This window comes from Nicotiana sylvestris, chromosome 8, assembly GCF_000393655.2.
Source record: "Nicotiana sylvestris chromosome 8, ASM39365v2, whole genome shotgun sequence".
Taxonomy (NCBI): domain Eukaryota; kingdom Viridiplantae; phylum Streptophyta; class Magnoliopsida; order Solanales; family Solanaceae; genus Nicotiana; species Nicotiana sylvestris.
Genome location: NC_091064.1, coordinates 1,307,867 through 1,329,483, shown reverse-complemented (window position 1 = coordinate 1,329,483; position 21,617 = coordinate 1,307,867). Strand labels below are relative to the sequence as shown.

Below are 21,617 nucleotides of genomic sequence, written 5' to 3'. Positions count from 1 at the left end.
CACATATCATTCACCTTATCAAATATCAGTGCCACGTAGAACTAGATGTCCACCTTGGACAAACTTAACAGAAAGGGGTATAATGAACCAATAGTATTATGACAGGGGATATATTTGGATCTAAAGTATAATGAAGGGTATATTTAAATATTTTCTTATAGTACAGGGATATATATATGGCCCTTTGCCGAAATCTTCATCATAGCTAGCAAATATGTTTGAGTTTGACAACTACATCTCAATCCCAAGTAAATTTGGATCGAATATATGAATTCTCACTGACCATACTGTTAAATTCAATCTCATCTCAGACATAAATATATATGACATAGCCATAAAATACCCACAAATTTAGTAAGTATCTCAACATCTTCACATAAAAAGGGAAAAAGAATCCTAAAATCTAAAATCAGTCCTATGCTCCTCCACAGTAGGATCTTGATGTCTGATACTTAATTGATGATGATTTTCATTTTCAATATTTTTTTTTTGATTTGCATCGGGTGTCCGAGTCTCTTCGAGCCCCGACTATTCCCGGGGATGCACAGGCCCTCGACAAGGAGTTCCCCGCAAGTGCACCACAGTTAATTCAGGTTTTATCCAGTCCGATGGCCCTCAGAAATTGTTTGCACCCAGTGGGTTTCGAACTTGAGACCTTGAAAGGGAGCAAACCCCAAGGCTCAAGTCAATTGCCACCAGGTCAACCCCTGAGGGTTAATTTTCATTTTCAATATTGCAAGCATAATATATCCAAAAGAAGACTAATCCCTAATACTTACAAGGAAATTGGATATACTATTACAACAAACCCAATGTAACCCCGCATATGGGGTTTGGGGAGGGTAGTATGTACGCATACCTTACCCTACCTTGAGAAAGTAGGGAGGCTGTTTCAGGTAGACCCTCGGCTCAGGAAAGATAACAAAGATAAACAGATAAAAAGGCTCGGGAAAGGTAAAAAGGAAAGAGTAACAACAAGCAGGAAATTGGATGTACAATACGCGTAAAATATCAAGTGATCATAGATCTCCAAGCTAATTGAGCATAAGATCCCGATTGAAGTTTGAATAGGAACAGATCAAAACTTAGATAATATAAACCTGAGTAGCTTTGATATGCCAAAAAATACTTCATGCACTATGAATCATTACTGCTATTGTCAATATGATACAAAGCTTGATATGCTTCGCGGACCAATGGCTTCATTCCCTAATTAACTAACAATATAATTAGTTCACATGATCTAGAAAATCACAAGGAAGTTCAACCCGGTTTAACAGTCAACCACCAGCTCAAAACCTCTGAAGCAAGCTCAACTCCTACTTCTCTATCTGACCTGCAGAAGATATAGCAAGAAACAGTCAGAACTCAACAGCTGGAACAGCATCGGATCGAAACACCATAGGGATTGAGCAGTTGAAAAAGGAACAACACTTCATCTTCAAGAAGAAAAATATATGGATCAAGCATCCATCGAGTACAAACTTATGCACCTTGCTTCAAATCTGAGCTTAGAACCCCCCCCCCCCCCTCCCCATTCCACACTTTTTAGGTTTCTCCTCATCAAAGCCTTAATTTTTTTTTAATGTGAGAAATCCCCGAGGGTCAGCGGTACAGGGTAACCAAGTGGATTATGCCCCCAAACCCTTCTCCACTTAAATACCATGCTTTTGTCTGCTCTTGTCTGCAGCTACGTTTGAACTCATGACGTGCGTCCAACCCACATACCATGCGTTGTGCTCTTGCTACTAGGCCAAAGTCTGAGGGGAGGGCGTGGCAGCCTAATAGTAGTTTCAGTAAGATATTTAAAGCCAAGAGAAAAAATGGAGTGATATATCGTTGCATTTTGCCTTTGGCTTTTAGGTTCCATTTAAGACCTCCAAGAATTTAGCACCCTTTTCAATGAACTAAATTTCCTCTTCAAGATGGACCACTAGAACTCCTCCTGTATCTTATAGTTAAGCTTTGAAAATGCCAACCAACCATCTTAAAGAGATGTGTCTAGTTCTTCAACTCCGCCTCCTAAGAGCAAAGGGACTCGTTAGTCATGTTTTTGCCTCTTCTTTTTCCTCATTACTCTTATCTGTTCATTCCTTGCTACTTCCGGAAGATTGAAAACAAAAGAAAGATAACTCAACTGTCTAGCACTGCAACTACTGATATATGAATTCTAAATCCTCCTCACGTCTTAGCTCCTGAACAGCAGCGGCTCTTTATCCCTTCTTATAGAATCCAACCCCTTCCTTCACAATAATTACCTCAAAAAGTCCTCACTGCATATCCTTGAAACAGATTTCAAGTAGCAATTTTTCCTACATGACAAGTCTAGAGCTTAGGCTGAATGGTTTCATGAAGAGAAATGAGAATGGAGTAGCCTTAGTCATCCAGCTGAAAGGTCTCTCACTAGTTGTCAATACCTAGAAAAGAAAGCATGAAATTCTAAGGACAAAAAAGTACCACTCCACCAGGATTGATATATGCATGAGCAAGCATAGGAATTTAAGCTCTGGATTTATCTGCCTGTTCCTTATCATCTCAACCTATATGACTCTTTTCTTTATCTGAATGACTTTTGTCTATTCCCACATTAAGTAAATGTATGAACTCTGAAAATACGTCAACATTACAGAATAAACTGTAAAGTACTAAACTTTTTGCATATTTTTTCCACCATTATCTCAGAACTAGACCTGCAGGTACAGAATATTTTAGCACCAAGAGCCACATTAAACTATGGAGATTAAAATGACAATGGAGTCCTTTGCGACTAAGATTATATGCATCAGGGGAGATTTTTTATTACAATGGTGTCCGATTTCTGAGCCAGCTTACACGCACCTCAAGTTCTCCCACCAGCACAGGTAGCAACAGGGGAACTTTGACCTTCACCGACAGAAATTCTTAACCTCAAAATGAGGATCTACCTTAATTATTGATCCTTTGAAAACTCATTTTTATCAGGTAAAATCAATCTTGCTAGATGATTTTCACCTAAGACACCCCGAGATCTTTGAATTCCCTACAACTTATGTAGCGCGAACTCTTCAAAATGCTGCTGCACCGGTGTTGGATCCTTCCAAAAATGCACTAGTTTTGGAGGATCTGACACGCACCCGACCACATTTTCGGAGAGTCCGAGTAACATAGCCTGCAACGCCAGGTGGAAAAACTATATGCACCTTCCTTAATTTTGTTAAAAGGGTGAATGCTCAAATAACTAAATCGCAAAACCTATAACCTCGCTGCTATAAAGCTCCTCACTTTAATAGCTGATCTCTTGGCTCCCCTGGGAAGGTAGGGGGGAGGGTGGAGGAGATATCTTACTCAAAATTAAACCTCAAAGTCAAACTCATCCAACTAATATATCTATTAGGAGTTCCATTCACTACATAAGTCCCTGCTCTCAGCAAAATGTGCATATCAAGATTCAATCTTTCTGCTTCAACTATATATATATATTTTTTTTTTTTTATTTCTCACCCAGTATCCGGTACCCACATTGGGGCCGACTACTCCGGATTCACGCCGGAAAGTCCCACATTGGGGTAAAGCGCTCCCTAACAGGGACTCCATACACAAGGGCTAGAACTTGAGACCTCCGGTTAAGGATGAATCAGAACTTACCACTCCACCACGACCCTTGTTGGGTGCTTCAACTATATATACAGAAGATACAGGATAATATAATGAATTCTAATTGGAAAAATTAACCATAACACGGAAGAAAACAAATGCTAAAGCAAGAACAGAAGCTCCTTAAATTTCCCATTCAGGGAAAAAAAACTATTTTTTTATGCATATCGAATGGACCAAGTTGAAAACACACACACACACACACACAAAAAGGTGAATACAAAATCAAGAAATGAGCTTTATGAGTTCCCTTCATTTCCAGAAGATTAATAAGTTTGTAAGTTTAAAAAATGAAAATAAAAAAAGGGATTGTTTGTCCTTTACCTTTGTTGGGAGGAAAACCATCTTCCTGAAAAATGCAGTAGCAATGCCATGGCCAAAGAAGTTAGTTTTGGTCCAAACAAACCCTAACTGGTCAAAGTGTTTTCACAAAAAAAAGGAGAAACACAGAGTGAGAAAATGCATTCAAACAGATCTTAAAAACACACACACACACACACTATCTCTCTCTCTCTCTTCTTGAAAAAAGATTTGTTCTTTCTCTTTTATTATTTGTCTTGTTCCATTAAAGGCAGAGACAGTTTTAACAGTGAACACTTCTCCTTTTTTTCTTTTCTTTTTTTCTTTTTTCTGTGTGTGTGTGTGTGTTTGGGGTTTAAGAAGGGGTTTTTCATTTTCCCCAGGTGCACGAATTACGAGGAAAAGAAAAGGGTGCCAAAGTTGCATAGGGAATAATAATATGTTGAAACGGCTACTGCCTACACATTGCAACGCTCGTAATTTTCAAAAGTACGCCAAAGAATTTATTTTATGGTACTAATATATTATCTTCTATTGTTTTTTTGAGTCGAGGGTCTCCCGGAAACAGCCTCTCTATCCTTTGGGTAAGGTCTGCGTACATATTACCCTCCCCACCCCACTTGTGGAATTATACTGGATCGTTGTTGTTATTGTTGTTGTTGTTGTTGAAACTTTAAAAAACTCCAAAAACTATTTTTCAAAATTTTACTCAGATTACTAACAAAACTTTAAAAATAATCGAAAATTATATTTATGTCCAAAGACAATTCTAATTTTCAAATACCATTTTTAGTTGAAAATTTTACACTTTTTTTTTTGAATTTTACAATTCTTATGTCCAAACACCCACTTAATCTTCAGAAACTGAAACTGTTTCGGTACTTATATTTTTGGCTATTTGAGAAAAACTCCCAGCATTTTTATTTTCTATTATTATGAAAGAAAAAAAACCTCCTCTAGGACAAAGGTAAAGGGATTGTCTAGTTTTGTAGACAAAATTATATAGTAATAATAATAATATATTCAATTTAATCTCACAAGTAGACACCGGAGAAAGTAAAGAGTACACATCTTTACCTCATCCTGTGCCGATAGAGATGTTGTTTTCGATGGATCAATGACTTAAAGAAAACACATATAATCACAATAGTATTGAGAAAGAAACAAAATAATTAAAAATCATTTGTCATTTGTTTGTTTTATTCATGATTAGCTAATCCTTGTACTGTAATTTCACATTAAATATGCTATAAAATAAAATTATGATATAAAATAATCTTGGAATTGTTTTTTCAAAATTAAAAATTCCAATCAAATACGAGATAAAATAATATCAAAGTTATCTTGGGGTTATATTCTTCATCCCTGATATCGTACGACCCACTATGGTTTAACAAAGTGGATGACCCTTCTATATTTACATACATAATTTTTCTTACTATTAACTTATTTACGTTAAAGAACAAACCAATAAATGCGCATGCACCTGCTATTATATGATGAATTCACTCTATTGTACGCAACTACTTATAAATAGTTGACTCTAGACTCGGGTAATTGATGATGGTTGTACTGTCTTAGACCGGGGGCGGACCTAGCTCATAGATATGGATTCACGTGAACCAATTATCTTTTTGTTCCGACTGTACGTGTATTAAAATTTTTTACTTAATATTTATAAATATTTGATTGTGCTTTCAGAATTATTAATTTGAAGTTACTGTAAGAACTAATAAACTTCGTATCTTAATCATTCTCCGACGATGTCGTTTGGTAGGGCGTATAAGAATAATGCTAAATAAGGTGCATTAGTAATGCATGGGTTAGTAATGCAAGCATTAGTTATACAGAGATTATTTCTTATGCATTATTTGGTGTGGTGTATTAAAAATTAAAATGCATTACATAATTTTTAAGAAATTTAATTGTTTACAAAAATGTCCTCCATATTCTTTAACTTAAGGGACTTTAAGGATAATTTTGTCTTTAAACATGCTAATGCATGCATTAATAGCCTTTGTATAGCTAATGTCATGGTTTTCTATGCATTAGCTATACATAGGATAATACCAAATAGAGTGTATAACTAATGTTTGTATTAGTTATACATGAGTTGAAAAAGTGTATCAAACAAAGCATTACTAATACACAAAGCTAATGCATACATTATTTTCTCTAACATACTCTACCAAACGACCTCTTAGGGGTCGTTTGGTAGGAGGTATTAGAAAAAATAATGCAAGCATTAGCTCTATGCATTACTAATACATTGTTTGATATCTTTTTTCAACTTGTGTACTTGGCATTATCCAATGCATAAGTAATGCATAGAAAACCATGGCATTAGTAATACCAAGATTTTAATGCATGCATTAACATGGTTAAAGACAAAATTGTCCTTAAAGTCCCTTAAAGCTAGAGAATATGGGGGGCATTTTTGTAAGCAACTATTTTTTTAAAAAAATTATGCAATGCATTATAATTTTAATACACCACACCAAACAATAGATAAAAAATAATATTTGCATAACTAATGTTTATATTACTAATACATACATTATTAATATATGCATTACTAATACAATTTATTTCGTACTATTCTTATACACCCTACCAAAAGACCCCTTAGTGTAAAACTGACTTTATTGCTTGATTTCACCAGACCAGAAAGTAGATACTACTATTGCCTAGGCAAAGATTTGCATTGGTAATTTACAACTTTGTGTTGGATCCATAACTTAAACAGCCTAAGGTTCTTTGATATGTTTGGTACGATAAAAGTTATTTTTTAGAAATATTTTCATATATTTCTTGAAATATTTCCAATACTTGAAAAATATTTTTAGACGGTGGGGAGGAAATGATTTTTCTCTCAACAATGTAGGACAAAATTCATTTTCTTTTATAATTGTCTAAAAGTGTTAACTTTCATATTACTTGTTTATTAATCTTTAATACTTGAAATTTTCATCAAAACACTACTCAGATTTGCTAATGTTGTTATTGATATGTACACGAGTGTTTGCGAGAGAAGGATGCATAAGAACCCATCTCTAAGATCTTCAACGGCAGTCCAGTGCACAAAGCACCTTGCATTCACGCAGGATTCAGGGAAAGACTACACCCCTAGGGATGTGATTAGACAACCTATCTAATGCAAGCATTAGTGACTGCTTCCATAGCTCGAATCCGTGACCTATAGTTCACACGGAGACAACCTTACTATTGCTCCGAGATTCCCCTTCTAAGATCTTCAACTATATAGATCATTTTTCAAGAATGAAAACTATAAGGTTAATTTTCCATCATCCAACAGATAAGGAATAATATCTTCCCTATCATATCCAAGTACAACACTCGGAAAGAGACTAGTTTCACTCTTTGTGCACCATCCTCTTGGGATTTCAATCAAAGAGTGATGTTACATAGCACTTCAGCTAGACAAGACAAACATCTCAAGAGAGATCATAAGCCAAAACTTTATAAAGAATTTAGCAAATGAGAGGATGACTAGTGCATGAATTACTAGTGCATTTCAAAGGCAACAAGCCCACAATAAGCAGGGGAATGTCACATGCATATAACCATTTTAGGATGATAACCAGAAAAGAAAGGTGTAGTGTTAGCAAAAACACTAGCCAACATACGCAAGCTATGATACATATTGAATGTCGGAACTCGGAAGGCATGAACATATAAAATAGACAGCAATTCACTCAGATCAGACCTGTTTATTTCAAGAGGTTTCAGGAGAAAATTTCCTTTTTTTTATCAGTTTGGTTGCAGGAACAAGGTTAAGCATGAGTAACTAAAAGACCTTCAAATTGTTGTCATTTCAAAACAACCTCGTACCCCAACCCCAACACAACCCCCACGAATCACCCTTCCACAAAAAGAAAAAACAAAAGAAATCCGAGGGGGATAGGGAGTGCTTAACTTAATGCTGCAAAGACAATACCACCACCAACACAACTACGAAATGAAGGTAAAGATCAATCAAAGATATTAGAGTACAGCAAGTTCATTGCAGCACCTCGTTTATCAGGTCAGAGTTACTTTAGACAAGATACAACTACCTTTACAAAAGAAAGGTGCAAAATACTGAAATAGGGCTCTGTTTCTAGTTTTCCCAATACTTTAAGCTATTTAACAATGAAGGCAGGCATCAGTAATTAAACCGATCAGAAGGAAAATCCCCGTAAGATTGTCATAAGATTGCAACAGCAACAATCTGGCTTCAATGCAACATAGCATTAACACTTCAGGCAGCCAAAATAATCAACCAACGGAGAGGTATATAAGAACTCAATTATTTGAGACATTCAGTACTATATATGAATCCAGTGTTGAAGTGCAATACAAATGTTTTTTTTGAATGGTTACACCAATAAACCTTGTTTAAATGGAAAAAAAAGGTTGCGATAAAAACTCGCAGAAAGAGAAGTACTAACAGAAATATGTTGCTTTGTCCACTTCTGCAAACAAAACGTAGATCATGCCACTAGCCAACGTCGAATCTAGTGTCAAGTGAGATAAAAAGCTAAGTAAGAAAGCGCAGCATAACCAAAGTGCTATCAAAATTGTAAAATCCATAACTTGGTCAGACAAAAAACTCGACATGATAAAGACCAAGTTCTCAGTTTATGGTTTTCTTGCATATCGAAGATAGCACAAAATGCCTACAATAGCAACTGCAGCAACTGAAGATACAGCCACCACTGGCAAGCCTACTTTTACACCCGAAGATCCAACCTTATTCTCCGCTCCTGGAATTCCATTAACATTGCTGTCAACATCTCTGTCATTAATCAAAGTTTCCTTCTCCTCTAACTTCTTCTCCAACTCAGCCACTTTACCCATCATCTCCGTTATCCTCTTCTCCAACTCATCTTTCACCATATGAAGTGCCTCCTTCTCCTTTTTCCATGCCTCATTGTTCATCACAGCAGCCTCTAAATCCTCAATCTTCTTCTTTAAGCCCCTAATTTCTTTCTCCTTCACTTCTACTTCAGCCCTCTGATCATTTCCACTAGCTTCCAACTTCTCGACTTTCAACAATAACAAATTCCTTTCACTCTCAATGGCACTCAATTTCCCACTCTTCTCATCATCACTACTCTTCAACCCCCCCAGAGCCAACTTCAGTTTCGACAACTCTGAATTCGATTCTTCTAGATCGTTCATCGCACTTATGAGATCGTGCTGCAGTCGCGAGTGTTCGCCCTCGAGCTCTGCTGCGCGGGCAGCTACTGATCCTAAAGCCTTATTCTCCGACTCAAACTTCTCTGCCTTCTTCTGTAACTCAACCTTCTCGTTCTCCATTTCCTCAATCGAGTGCTTCAATTTCTCAATCCTTTCTTTGACGACTTGGTTCTCGTGAAAAAGTTGATTGTTCTCTTGCTCTAAGGCAGCTATTTTCTGCGTCAAAGGAGAGGTTTTCAATGCACCCTCAGAATCCTCCTCTCCTTCGATCTCCACTGCATCATCAAAAACCTCCCCGCTGGCAACATTCTCGTCAGCCATAGTAATAACCTGAATCGATCAAATAATATACCTGTCAATCAGTGGCGAAACCAAAAAATATGCTGACTTGCTGAGGATGTTCAAGATGTATTATATATATACAAAAAGTAATGTCTGGCCTATATATACATAGTATAATTTTTTACATATACAATATAATTTTTTCAGCAAAGAGTGTTCAACTGATAAATACATAAAATGAAAGTTTGAGATGATTGAGAAACAGCAAAATTTACTGACCGAGAAATGAAATTTTCTGAAATCATCCAATTATGAAAGCTAAATTAAATAGGCTCAATTATATGGAATTCGATTTACAAGAACAGAACTAAGAATTTCCATTCCTAATATGTAATTTACAACAATAACATCTACCCTTTAATCCAAAAGTAATAAGATCCTAAATATCCATTTCATTTCAAATATGTATTAAAATTCTAATAATTTTACTAGTGCGAGGAACCTGAACGGAAAAAAAAGAACAGATAATCAAATATCAAATGATAAACAAAAATAAAAATTAGTGTAATGTGAACGCCATACCTGAGAAATGAAGAATGTGAATTTGATTGGAATTAGGGTTTTGGTTTTTACTATATTATTATTTGATTATTTGATTCGAAATGTGGAATTGTAAGGTGGCGAATGACGATACGATGTGATTTATTGGACAGCACCGAATCAGAAGAATGATTTTTGATTAGTGGGCGATATGTGCCTAAAATTGCAAAGGACTCAAACTTTCCTTCTTTTACACAAAAAGCCCAAATTCCAAATGGATTGGTATTTGGGAATAAATTTGGCAAATAGCCACATTTTGGGTCGGCTATTAGAGTTTGGCTATGTTTTGTAATTGTATTGGCAAAATAGCCACTCAGAAATATCTCTATCTAAAATACAAAAGAACTCCAAAAATCAATGCTAGATTTCAAATAGTTTATAAGTGAAACCCCAGCAATGATTAATGAGATTTGAATCATCTTCACATTGATTCACTCGAGAATCCACATAGTAACACAACATAAATTTTATTTTATTTTAAAGAATTTTTTGTCAGAATGCATGTAGTGTATAATCCATGTGTATATATTATACATTGATTATACGCTTGCTATATATTGCGTATACACCGACTATATACTGATCCATCCTTTTTATATGAGTTAATTTTATCCATGGTCATTGAATATTAGTGTTTGTTACCCAAAAATTACTTTTATTTTTTTTGGTTACGTAAAAATCATTTAACTTTGTGACACAAAAGTCATTTTTCTTTCATTTGTTACACAAAAATCATTTTACTTTGCTCTAGTTATCACAAAAGTCATATTTTTACTTGAAAAGTCTATTATGCCTTTGATATTATATAAACATTCATATTTATGTAATACCTTCTATATTATATACTATATAATATATTTTTACTAATATATTTTATTTATAAATAAAATAACTTAATATTATTTTATTTATTATTTTTATAATATATATTTTAGACAAGGTGGATTGCTCCGGTGGTAAGCACCCTCCACTTCTAACCAAGAGGTTGTGAGTTCGAGTTACCCTAAGAGCAAGGTGGGGAGTTCTTGGAGGGAAGGATGTCGGGGGTCTATTGGAAATAGCCTCTCTACCCCAGGGTAGAGGTAAGATCTGCATACACACTACCCTCCCCAGACCCCACTAGTGAAATTATACTAGGTTGTTGTATATTAAAATATTTAATTTTTTCTTAACGTTAATTTTCAAGATATATTAGTAGCATTATAAAATAACTTTTTTCAGCAATTTTTTTTTAGAGTTTAATTGAGTGACCAAAGTTGGTCGGTAATTTCCAACCAACTTTGGTCGATATGCCCTTCCGACCTTCAAAATATCGATCACACATTAATAATCGCGTTTTGGACGGTTATTGGCATTACCGACCAACTTTGGTCGATTTTTTTGGGATGGGTTTTCCCGAATTTCTAGTAGTATAATTTCCCAAATAACCAATTGCCGACCAGGTAAATCCCCAAGAAAATATCCCCAGTTAAATTCGCATGTAGAGTTACCTAGGGATTTTCCATTAATATATGATTTTTTCCTCATTTTCTTTGTTTGTTTACCTACGAATTTTCTCACGGAAATGTACTTGCCGATTTATTTCTACTAATATATATTAAATTTACTGACAAATTTAATAACGCTACTAATATATCTTGAAAAATAACGTTAAGAAAAAATTAAATATACGAATATATTATAAAAACAATATTAAGTTATTTTATTTATAAATAAAATACATAGGTAAAAATATATTATATAGTATATAATATAGAAGGTATTGCATAAATATGAGGTTTATATAATATCAAGAGCATAATAGACTTTTCAAATAAAAATGTGACTTTTGTGATAACTAGAGCAAAGTAAAATGATTTTTGTGTAACAAAAGAAAGAAAAGTGACTTTTGTGTAATGAACACAAAGCTAAATGATTTTTACGTAACAAAAAAAATAATTTTTGGGTAACAAACCCAAAAGTTCAATGACCATGCATAAAATTAACTCTTTTTCTATTTATATTTTCCAATTTTCTAACTGGAAAGCACATTATTTATAAAGCTATATTGTTTGTACTCTATTTTGAATTCCTCTCAAAATAATAATGAATTTTCCATTTTTTGTTAAAGAACAAAAAATTAACTTTTGTCTATTTTATCTTAAAAAAATTTGATCAATTACAGATAAATTATCTGTATTTCAAAATCAAACATTTAAACTTCCCATGACACAAAATATTGTATATGATTCCCATTAAAAATGGAGTTTTAAGTGTTTGGTTTTAAATATACAAGGATGACTATTAACAATGTGTTCGATTTTAATGTATCGAATGAGTATTTACATAGTTGCTTAGATTAATTATTCTTTATATTTTTATATTATAGTGTCACTTAGATTAATTTAGTCTTGTTATATATGTTTGCGCTTTAAATAACTAAGATACGTATAAGACAAGAAATTTTCAAATAATCAAATCAAAATATAGATAAGGTAGTTACCAAGTCTAATACGACGTGTTAAGTCAAAGATAATTATGGGGTTGCTTTCATCCTAAAGTTTGACAAGGATATCATACAGCTCCTATAGCCTATAATTTTGTCATTTTTATAATATATGAACTAGTGGTCCTAGAGTGTCGGGAACGGTTCGGCCGAATCCAGTAATTTTAGTTCGAACTCTGTATTTGTCTTAAAAAATTCATTGAACATGTATACTACAAGCTCATCCTTTCTAGGTTATAAATACCCTTCGAATCAGGACCAACTAGGATAAAAATAAAGTATTGAGTCGAACTTTTCTTTGGTGTCAAGATATTAGCTACGAATAGTCATCGATTTCCGAGAAAGAATAGAAGAATGGTACCTACTATTTAACCAAAAATCTGAGTCTTTGATCAAAGCTAGAAATAGAGAGAAATTCGGATTACTGATAATCTGGAGACGAAAATAATAGAAGGTTTTTGAGAATAATAAAGTAATAAGTAGTTTTGTATTTCAGTGTAATCTCAATAATGTTTCGTGTGTCTACAGATGTTGAGTCTTTCTCCTTTTATAGTTGATTCTAGGAGAAGGTATAATGTCTTTGTCTTAATGAGACAATTATGAGCAATAAATGACATTAAAAGAAACGTTACTCAATCATTCCTATTAAATACAAATTCTCTAACGTATTTGATATTTAATGCTGAATTTGGACTCTTTTGCGTCATCAGATTCATATCTTCAATCACTTCCGATCTTCGGTCTTTAAATGACTCGAATAGGTACGAGACTCGTGTCATTTGAGTAACGGTCCACACCTATGTTACTTTCTTCTCCCCATATCTGTTGTCGCTCGTGCCTCTTGGCTATTTATTGCGTTTTGACCTTTTGACCAGTCTACATGTCATGACACGTTATCTTCAATATATAGACTCAGTTTTTTCCCAATACACCTACTAGGGGACATATAATACATTATAGACGTATGATCATTACGCTTTAACCGGATTATTCTATTCTACCTCTTAAAAACTTAAATAAAAATATTTAATTGCATGGCGATATATTTAATCATTCATTATATTTTCTGACGAAATTATCTTTCTCTTCGTATCCTTTTAAGGATTGTAATTCATTCAAGCATAGCTATATCAGAGGCCGACACTCAATAATATTTTTTGGATTAAATAAATACATAATTATTGTGAATGTAATAATGATGATATAACTGGACAAAAAGAGTTCAATTAAGTAATAACTTTTATTGGATGGGGAGCCTTAATGTCGCCGACAACATTTTGTCTAAAAATCAACAGTTTCTTACAAATAGTTTATAATGTGTGTGGATTTATTAATTTTTGTTATAAATATATTATATTATGAAAATTTATTTATTACTCCGTTATAAATAAGATTTCCGAAGAAGCTTATCTATATGAGACTCTGCCGTAAATATATTTATCTATTTAGTACTCTATTGAAAATAAACCTCTTTCCGATAATAAGCTTATCCTTTCGATACTCTGTTATAGATAAATATTACCCCGGTAAAAGATTATTCATACCAGGTACAATGAGCTTATTCTTTCAGTACTTAGTTATGGATAAATATTATATCCGATAGAAGATTATCTATACTTGGTACAATGAGCTTATTCTTTCAGTACTCCGTTATGGATAAACATTACTCTCAGTAGAAGATTATCCATATCTGGTATAGTAGCAACTTACACAGCAGATTGCAGTAGCAACTTCCTTTCTTCTATAAATAGAAGAGATTTCAGTTCATTATGTACATCAGTTTGAATTCGAATAATACATCAGTTTCTCTATGTCTTTACTTTACGGTCTTTATTTTATAACAATTTTTTATTTTCTAGTAGTTATAATTACACAATAACTTCCAAAAGCACGTAGACTTCTTTATAGTTTAGTAATTGAATTCATTTCAAAATAAATGGGTCATACTGTAGTTCATTACTTGTGTAAAAATAGTATGGGTTATCCAGTTTTCATATTGGTAATTAAAAAGAATTAGCGTTTGTAAAATTACTGAAAAATAGTTATTATTTTAATGAAACACGCAAAATTCCAGTATAATATACTGGATTTTAGAGCTCCTAAATATAAACTTCCAGCATATTATGTTGGAACTCCAACACTCGGAAAGTTCCACCATATTATGATGGAATCTCATATATAAAAAATTTGAACTCGAACACTCGGAAAGTTCCAGCATATTATGATGGAATCTCATATATAAAAAGTTCGAACTCCAACATATTATGCTGGAATATTCCAGATTCTAAGGGTGTTTTTTGTTCAGATTTTATCTTTACATGAAAAAATGACTAAGTTTCGATTATTTTTAAAGCTGTAACTATTTTTTAATTACCAATTATAAATCTGATTATTTTTTAATTTTTTTCCATTATTTGTTGAAATTATTGTAAATTTATGTACGGTGTACTGTAATCAAGTATAAAAGTCTTTCTCCATTTATCAATAATAAGAATATGATATGACATCAACTCACAATGATATCCTATTACATTAATATTACTCTGCTTGCCTAAATAAGCAAAAACATTAATGTACTATATTACAATTAACATTTTCATTGACATCTACAGAATGTTAAAATGACTATAATTGACATAACTCTAGATTTAGTATATTTTATTATACAAGTTATTTTCTAATTTAGTTATTAATTGTTGATAATTGGATTATCATCATTTCTCAAAAAAGGTGTGCTACATCTTGGTTGTCGGGTGTTTTGCGCAACATTATGCTATCGCAGAAAATAAAGAATAAAAAAAGAAAGGAGGGGGAAGGGGGGGGGGGGTAATTAACCAATTAATACATGTGATAATTGATCCACTTTATTATTTAACTATAGTTAATTAAATTGGAATTTCATTCTGATTTTTAACGTTTGAGCATAATAAATTGCATTGTTAACCTTCGGTGTAGGTATTTTTTTTTGTACAAAAACATTTATACATTAACCGTGGAATCTATAATTAAAGTCAACTAATGATAATTGTATATATATTTGATCCACTTTAAATTATTTAATTAATTTGGAATTTCATTTTGATTTTTAACGTTTGAGCATAATAAATTGTATTGTTAACATTTGGTGTAGGTAATTTTTTTTGCTCAAAAACATTTATACATTAAACGTGGAATCTATAATTAAAGTCAACTAATATTAGGTAAATTTGTAATATATATACTAGTTTTAGTCACGTTATAATCCCCCACATAAAGTAGATCTGTCTAAATTTATGTACTAACACTTTTCACTTTTCGATATTCAAACTTTTTAATTTTGATCATGCATTTGAATAGAATCTTTTGAATTTTCGAAATAAAATTTACCTATACAAGAAACATATATAAGTTATAGGTTGCACCGTTTAGCGCAATCTCATTAGAATTACAAGCTACTTTATCTAGCTGAAGTTGTTAATATTCAAAAATCAATCTTTACTCTCCATGAATTACTTTCTCCGTGGTTTTGTAGCTTTAGGAGAAAGACTCGTATATGCTATATAATGACCTAGATACATGCATATATACACATTTGACTTCCCAAGTAAAGGTGAAATATATTATAGTTATATTATGTACATAGTTCTAATAAGGAAAGTAATTTTATAATGTTAAAATATTAATCAATTTTAAAGTCCTAAATATTAGGACTTATTACTTAGTTCAAATAAGGAATGATTTAATGAATAAAATTTTAGTTGATTTCTAAATCTTAAATATTAGGAGAATGATTAAATTACAACTTTATCTAATAAAAAATTGGGCAAGAGTTCTTTAGACAAGAGTTCTTTAGACATTGTCATACTTTAATCGAACCCTACCTCCAACGTCTCTTGGTTATGGAGCGAGAAAGAGCTTGCATGGTACCTACAGTGACTATGCCACACAGACAGATACAAGCACAACTCTCAGCTATGCAGCTTGTCAAGGGATCAAGAAGGGGGAGTCGATGTTCGTGGCAACCATTGCAAGTCTAGAGGAAGACAAAAAATTTCAAGAGACAGTGCCGCCTTGCATAGAGAAGTTGCTTAAGGAAAACAAAAATGTCATTCCCGAGGAGTTGCCTAAGCACTTGCTGCCCAGGCGAGAGGTGGATCAAAAGATTGAGTTGGAGCCAGGGGCTAAGCCACCCACATTTGCCCCATATCGTATGGCACCTCCCGAGCTAGAGAAGCTCAGGAAACAATTGAAGGAGCTGCTAGATGTTGGTCACATTCCCCCATCAAAGGCACCTTTTAGCACACCAGTATTGTTCCAGAAGAAGAAGGATGGATCGTCGCATTTGTGCATAGACTACCGAGCACTTAATAAGGTCACCGTGAAGAATAAGTACCCGATCACGCTCATTGCTGACTTGTTCGATAGACTTGGGCAAGCCAAGTACTTTACCAAGGTGCATCTTCGAAATGGCTACTACCAGGTTCGCATTGCGTATAGGTGTTAAACGGGCCAGGTTGACCCGGTTCCGGATCGGCCTAGACCAGTTAAACCCGGAACAGGCCCGGACCGGTTAAAAGGGGCTGGGTATAAGGGGTAGAGGGGGTTGGTGCGTTTAGGGTAACCAGACCGGTTGAACCCAGTCCAATGAACAGTTACCCTTATCGGGTTAACCGGCCCGGCCCGACCCGGTACAACGGCTAGAATTATTTTTTGTTTTTTTTTATTTTCGAAATAGGTGGGCCCCACTGACCGTTGGCAACTGTCAGACCTTGAATTGGTCCGTTGGCCAACGGAAAAATTGCACAAATAGCCTTTTTTAAAAAAAAATTTAACCCTTTTTTAATTTACAAAACTAACCTTCTCTTTTCGTTATGGCTCGAGACGTTCTGAATGTGCCAATTTCTACTGTTGCATCGGAGAGTGTATTTAGCCAAGCAAGACAACTACTTGGAGACACCCGTCACTCATTGGGAAGCAATGCTTTGGAAGTTTTAGTATGTTTCAGAGATTGGATTAAATCGGAACGAAGAAATCAAGGACGTGAAGATGTTGATAGCCCAGAAGACGAGGAACTTGAAGATATATTAACACATGGTAACCCATCCGAATTTAACACTCCAGAAGAAGGTCAATCAGTTCATAATGATTATAAAGAACTTACTAAGGCAATGCAAAACCTTTGAATCTACTTCTTGTTAAAAATGTAAATCTTTCAATTTGTAAGTTTGAATTATGAAATAAATGTAACACTTGCAACAAGTGCATTTTCCCCCATCTTCCTTGTATTCTTTATGCTAATACTTTGTACTCATATAACCTACAATAGTTATAAAAAATTCCAAAAAAAAATTAAAAATACACTAAACCCGGCCCGGCCCGGCCTAACCCCCTCAACCCGTAACCCTTACAGTTCAATTTTTACCCGGATGAACTCGAACCCGTTAAATCCGTTAAGAACCAACCCGGAATCGGTCCGAACCGTAACCCGTGCGGGTCCAAAAAATAGCGGCCCGACCCGGCCCATATGTTTAACACCTTTAGCATTGCGGAAGGGGATGAGCCAAAGACAACATGTGTGACGAGATATGGAGCCTTTGAGTGGTTGGTGATGCCCTTTGACTTAACCAATGCACCAGCCACATTTTGCACCCTTATGAACAAGATTTTTCATCCCTACCTTGATCAATTCATGGTAGTCTACCTAGATGACATAGTCATCTATAGCAATACCTTGGAGGAACACATGGAGCACTTAAGGAAGGTTTTCCAAGTCTTGTTGGAGAACGAGCTATACATCAAGAGAGAGAAGTGCGAGTTTGCACAATCAAAGGTGCACTTCTTGGGCCATGTCATTAGTAATGGCGAGCTACGCATGGACGATGCTAAGGTACGTGCTATCCAGGAGTGGGAGGCACCCATAAAGGTAACTAAGTTGAGATCCTTCTTTGGCCTTGTTAACTACTATCGTCGGTTCATCAGTGGATACTCAGCAAAGGTCGCACCATTGACTGAGTTGCTAAAGAAGAACAAGCCATGGGTTTGGACGGAGCATTGTCAAAAGGTGTTTGAAGACCTTAAGGCAGCTGTAATAGAGGAGCCAGTCTTGGCATTACCTGACTTTGCCAAGACATTTGAGGTGCACACAGATGCCTCCGACTTTACCATTGGGGGTGTCCTGATGTAGGATAAGCATTCCATAGAATTTGAGAGCCACAAGTTAAATGAGACAGAGCGGCGTTACACGGTACAAAAGAAGGAAATGACTGCCATTGTGCATTGCCTTCGTACATGGAGACATTATCTGCTCGGGTCGAGGTTCGTGGTCAAGACTGATAATGTGGCTACTAGCTACTTTCAGACACAGAAGAAGCTCACACCAAAGCAGGCTAGGTGGTAGGATTTCTTGGCTGAGTTTGATTATGCGCTGGAGTATAAGCCGGGAAAAGGTAACGTTGTAGCCGATGCCTTGACCGGAAATCCGAGCTTGCTGCAATCACTTCAGCGAGATGGGATATTCGAGAGGCTATAAAAGAAGGCATGCAACATGATCCAACAACCAAACAACTTATCGAGTTAGCCAACCAGGGCAAGACGAGACGTTTTTGGGTAGAAGATGACATATTGCTTACCACGGGTTGACGGGTCTACGTGCCTAAGTTTGGAGACATTAGATAGCGGATCATAAGGGAGAGTCATGATACAATATGGGTTGGTCATCCAGGCCAACGTCGCACCAGGGCCTTGGTTGAGTTAGTCTACTATTGGCCATGCATGCGAGATGATATAGAATGTTTATGTGCATACTTGTCTTGTATGTCAGCAGGACAAGGTTGAGCAACAACAACCCGGAGGACTTTTAGAGCCACTACCAGTTGCAGAGCGTCCATGGGAGAGCGTGACTATGGACTTTATCACTTGCCTACCAAGGTCCGACGGTTATGGTACTATTATGGTGGTCGTGGATAGATTTTCCAAATATGCCACCTTCATGCCCGCCTCACCAGGTTGCATAGCCAAGGAAGCCGCCAAGCTATTCTTTAAGAACGTGGTGAAGTATTGGGGCTTACCAAGGCATATAATCAGTGATCGAGACCCCCTTTTTACTGGAAACTTTTGGAGAGAGTTGTTTGACATACTTGGTACGGAGCTGCACTTTTTTACTAGTTTCCACCCACAGACGGATGGACAAACGGAACAAGTCAATGCCTTAATAGAATGCTACTTGAGGCATTATGTAAGCGCGCATCAGAAAGATTGGGCAAGGCTCATAGACATCGCCCAATTCTCTTATAACTTGCAGCGGAGTGAGTCCACAGGACGGACACCATCTGAGCTAGCCACAGGCCAACAACCACAAACTCTACATTCCTTACCAGCCGCGTTCGAGGGAAAGAGTTTGGGGGCTTATCATATGGCCAAAGGATGGGAGGAGCAGCTCGACATTGCTAAGTCCTATTTGGATAAGGCAGCTAAGAAGATGAAGAAGTTTGCGGACCGTAAGCAGCATCCAACATACTATAGAGTTGGGGACATGGTCATGGTGAAGTTTAACCCAAGACAGTTCAAGGCACTACGGGGCATGTATCGGAATCTGATTCGCAAGTATGAGAGGCCATTTAAGATCGTCCCCAAGGTAGGCAAGATCTCATACAAGCTTGACATGCCATCGTATCTTAAGATCTACCCTGTCTTCCATGCCAGTATGCTTAAGCCATATCATGAAGATAAGGATGATCTGAGTAGGGGCCAATCAAGTCGGGAGCCAATGACTATCACCACCTCGCATGATCGGAAGATTGAGGCTATCATAGATTACCAGACCAGGCGAAAACAAGGGCAAAAAGCCACCGCTATGTTCCTCGTCCATTGGAGAGGGCAATCACCGGAGGAGGCCACGTGGGAACGATATGAAGACTTGTGGCAATTCAAAGATAAGATCCGAGAGTTTATGCAGCAGCATTGCACCGCAGTCGTCGCTATATTAGGTGGGGGAGAGTGTGATGACCCGCCATGTCATCATGCCATATAGGCGCCATTTGGCATATATTAATGCCATGTGGAAGCTTACATAAGAAGAAGGCTAGCATTTGTGAGAAGATTCTAGAGAGGTATGGATATTTCCTTAGGAAGAACCTAGATCCTTATGGATTTGCTAGGAAAGTCCTTGGAATCTTCTAGGCTTGTAGAGAATTCTAGAAAAAGCTCTTATCTTGTAAATATCAAGGACTTGTGTAATAATTAATATTTACACACTAGCCCCTAAGAGACTAGTATATAAAGGGGGTCATTCATTTGTAATTCATCAAGCAAACAATTCAAGTTATCTTTAATACAAAGCTTCCTTTAACAATTTTCTTGTGTTCTTTCTTCCATTCTCTTAGCAATCTTGAGTGTAGTAAGGCTGACTTGACATAGCAAGAACGTAAGTAAGTTGTGCAAGATCGTGAACGAGTTGTCAAGTGCCGCACGTGTACTTAGATTTTAAAACTCTGATACCGTCTTTTACTAGAAGGGAAGATTGTCCGTCATGCAGACACCAGATCAGTCTGAATTTCCCAAATGCCACCACCGGCCCTTCTCTTTTACGAATTTAAATTTTTTGCGTCATTTCACTCATTGTGATCGATGGGAAATAAATAAATAAATGAATATTCTTTACCAACAATTAAATAAGAGGTATGCAATTTTCGCAAGTAAGTTCATGTTTCTCTCGGCCATTAAAAATAAAATTTGCACCAAAAGAATCCAAACAAATCATGTTATATTTTATTAAGAATAAAATAGGATTAATATGCTCAGACAGTTTCAAACATATAAGCATTCTTTTTAAAACAAATTATAAAGAAAGCGTGACATGAAATATATAAAAAAAGAATAATACATTAAACTTATTTTTATGCGGTCCTGCTTTCGAGTTATCCTTTTAATAAGTTTATATAATAGCTAAATTGTTTATAAAATCGGAAAAGGACAAATTGAAAAAGTAAGGGAATTCTTTCCTCGCGTTCAACCCCTATTTTCTCGGTGGATCTTCCAACAATAATTCTTACAGTAAATTCCAACCACAAATAAGTAGCCAAACGACATAGTTTCATACTGAAATCAAGTATAATATTGTCATTTCAATAACAAAAAA

The 21,617-nt window shown here is 35.4% G+C and overlaps 1 protein-coding gene and 1 long non-coding RNA gene across 2 annotated transcripts; both read right to left on the bottom strand.

Annotated features, from left to right (window-relative positions):
• Positions 1-1,109: 1,109 nt before the first annotated feature.
• On the bottom strand, positions 1,110-4,293 carry LOC104246800 (uncharacterized). Its single transcript, XR_716057.2, has 2 exons — positions 3,958-4,293; positions 1,110-1,336 (listed from the first exon to the last, which is right to left on the bottom strand). It is a non-coding gene; the product is annotated as an uncharacterized lncRNA (long non-coding RNA).
• Positions 4,294-8,231: 3,938 nt separating this feature from the next.
• Positions 8,232-10,147, bottom strand: LOC104246799 (peroxisomal and mitochondrial division factor 2-like). Its single transcript, XM_009802684.2, has 2 exons — positions 10,000-10,147; positions 8,232-9,465 (listed from the first exon to the last, which is right to left on the bottom strand). The coding sequence occupies exon 2, from the start codon at positions 9,454-9,456 to the stop codon at positions 8,575-8,577; it is 882 nt and encodes a 293-aa protein (XP_009800986.2). The 5' UTR covers positions 9,457-9,465; positions 10,000-10,147; the 3' UTR covers positions 8,232-8,574.
• Positions 10,148-21,617: the final 11,470 nt, after the last annotated feature.

Bases quoted from the DNA above. Each gene is read 5' to 3' on its own strand.
- LOC104246799 (XM_009802684.2), bottom strand. From the start codon at position 9,456: ATGGCTGACGAGAATGTTGCCAGCGGGGAGGTTTTTGATGATGCAGTG.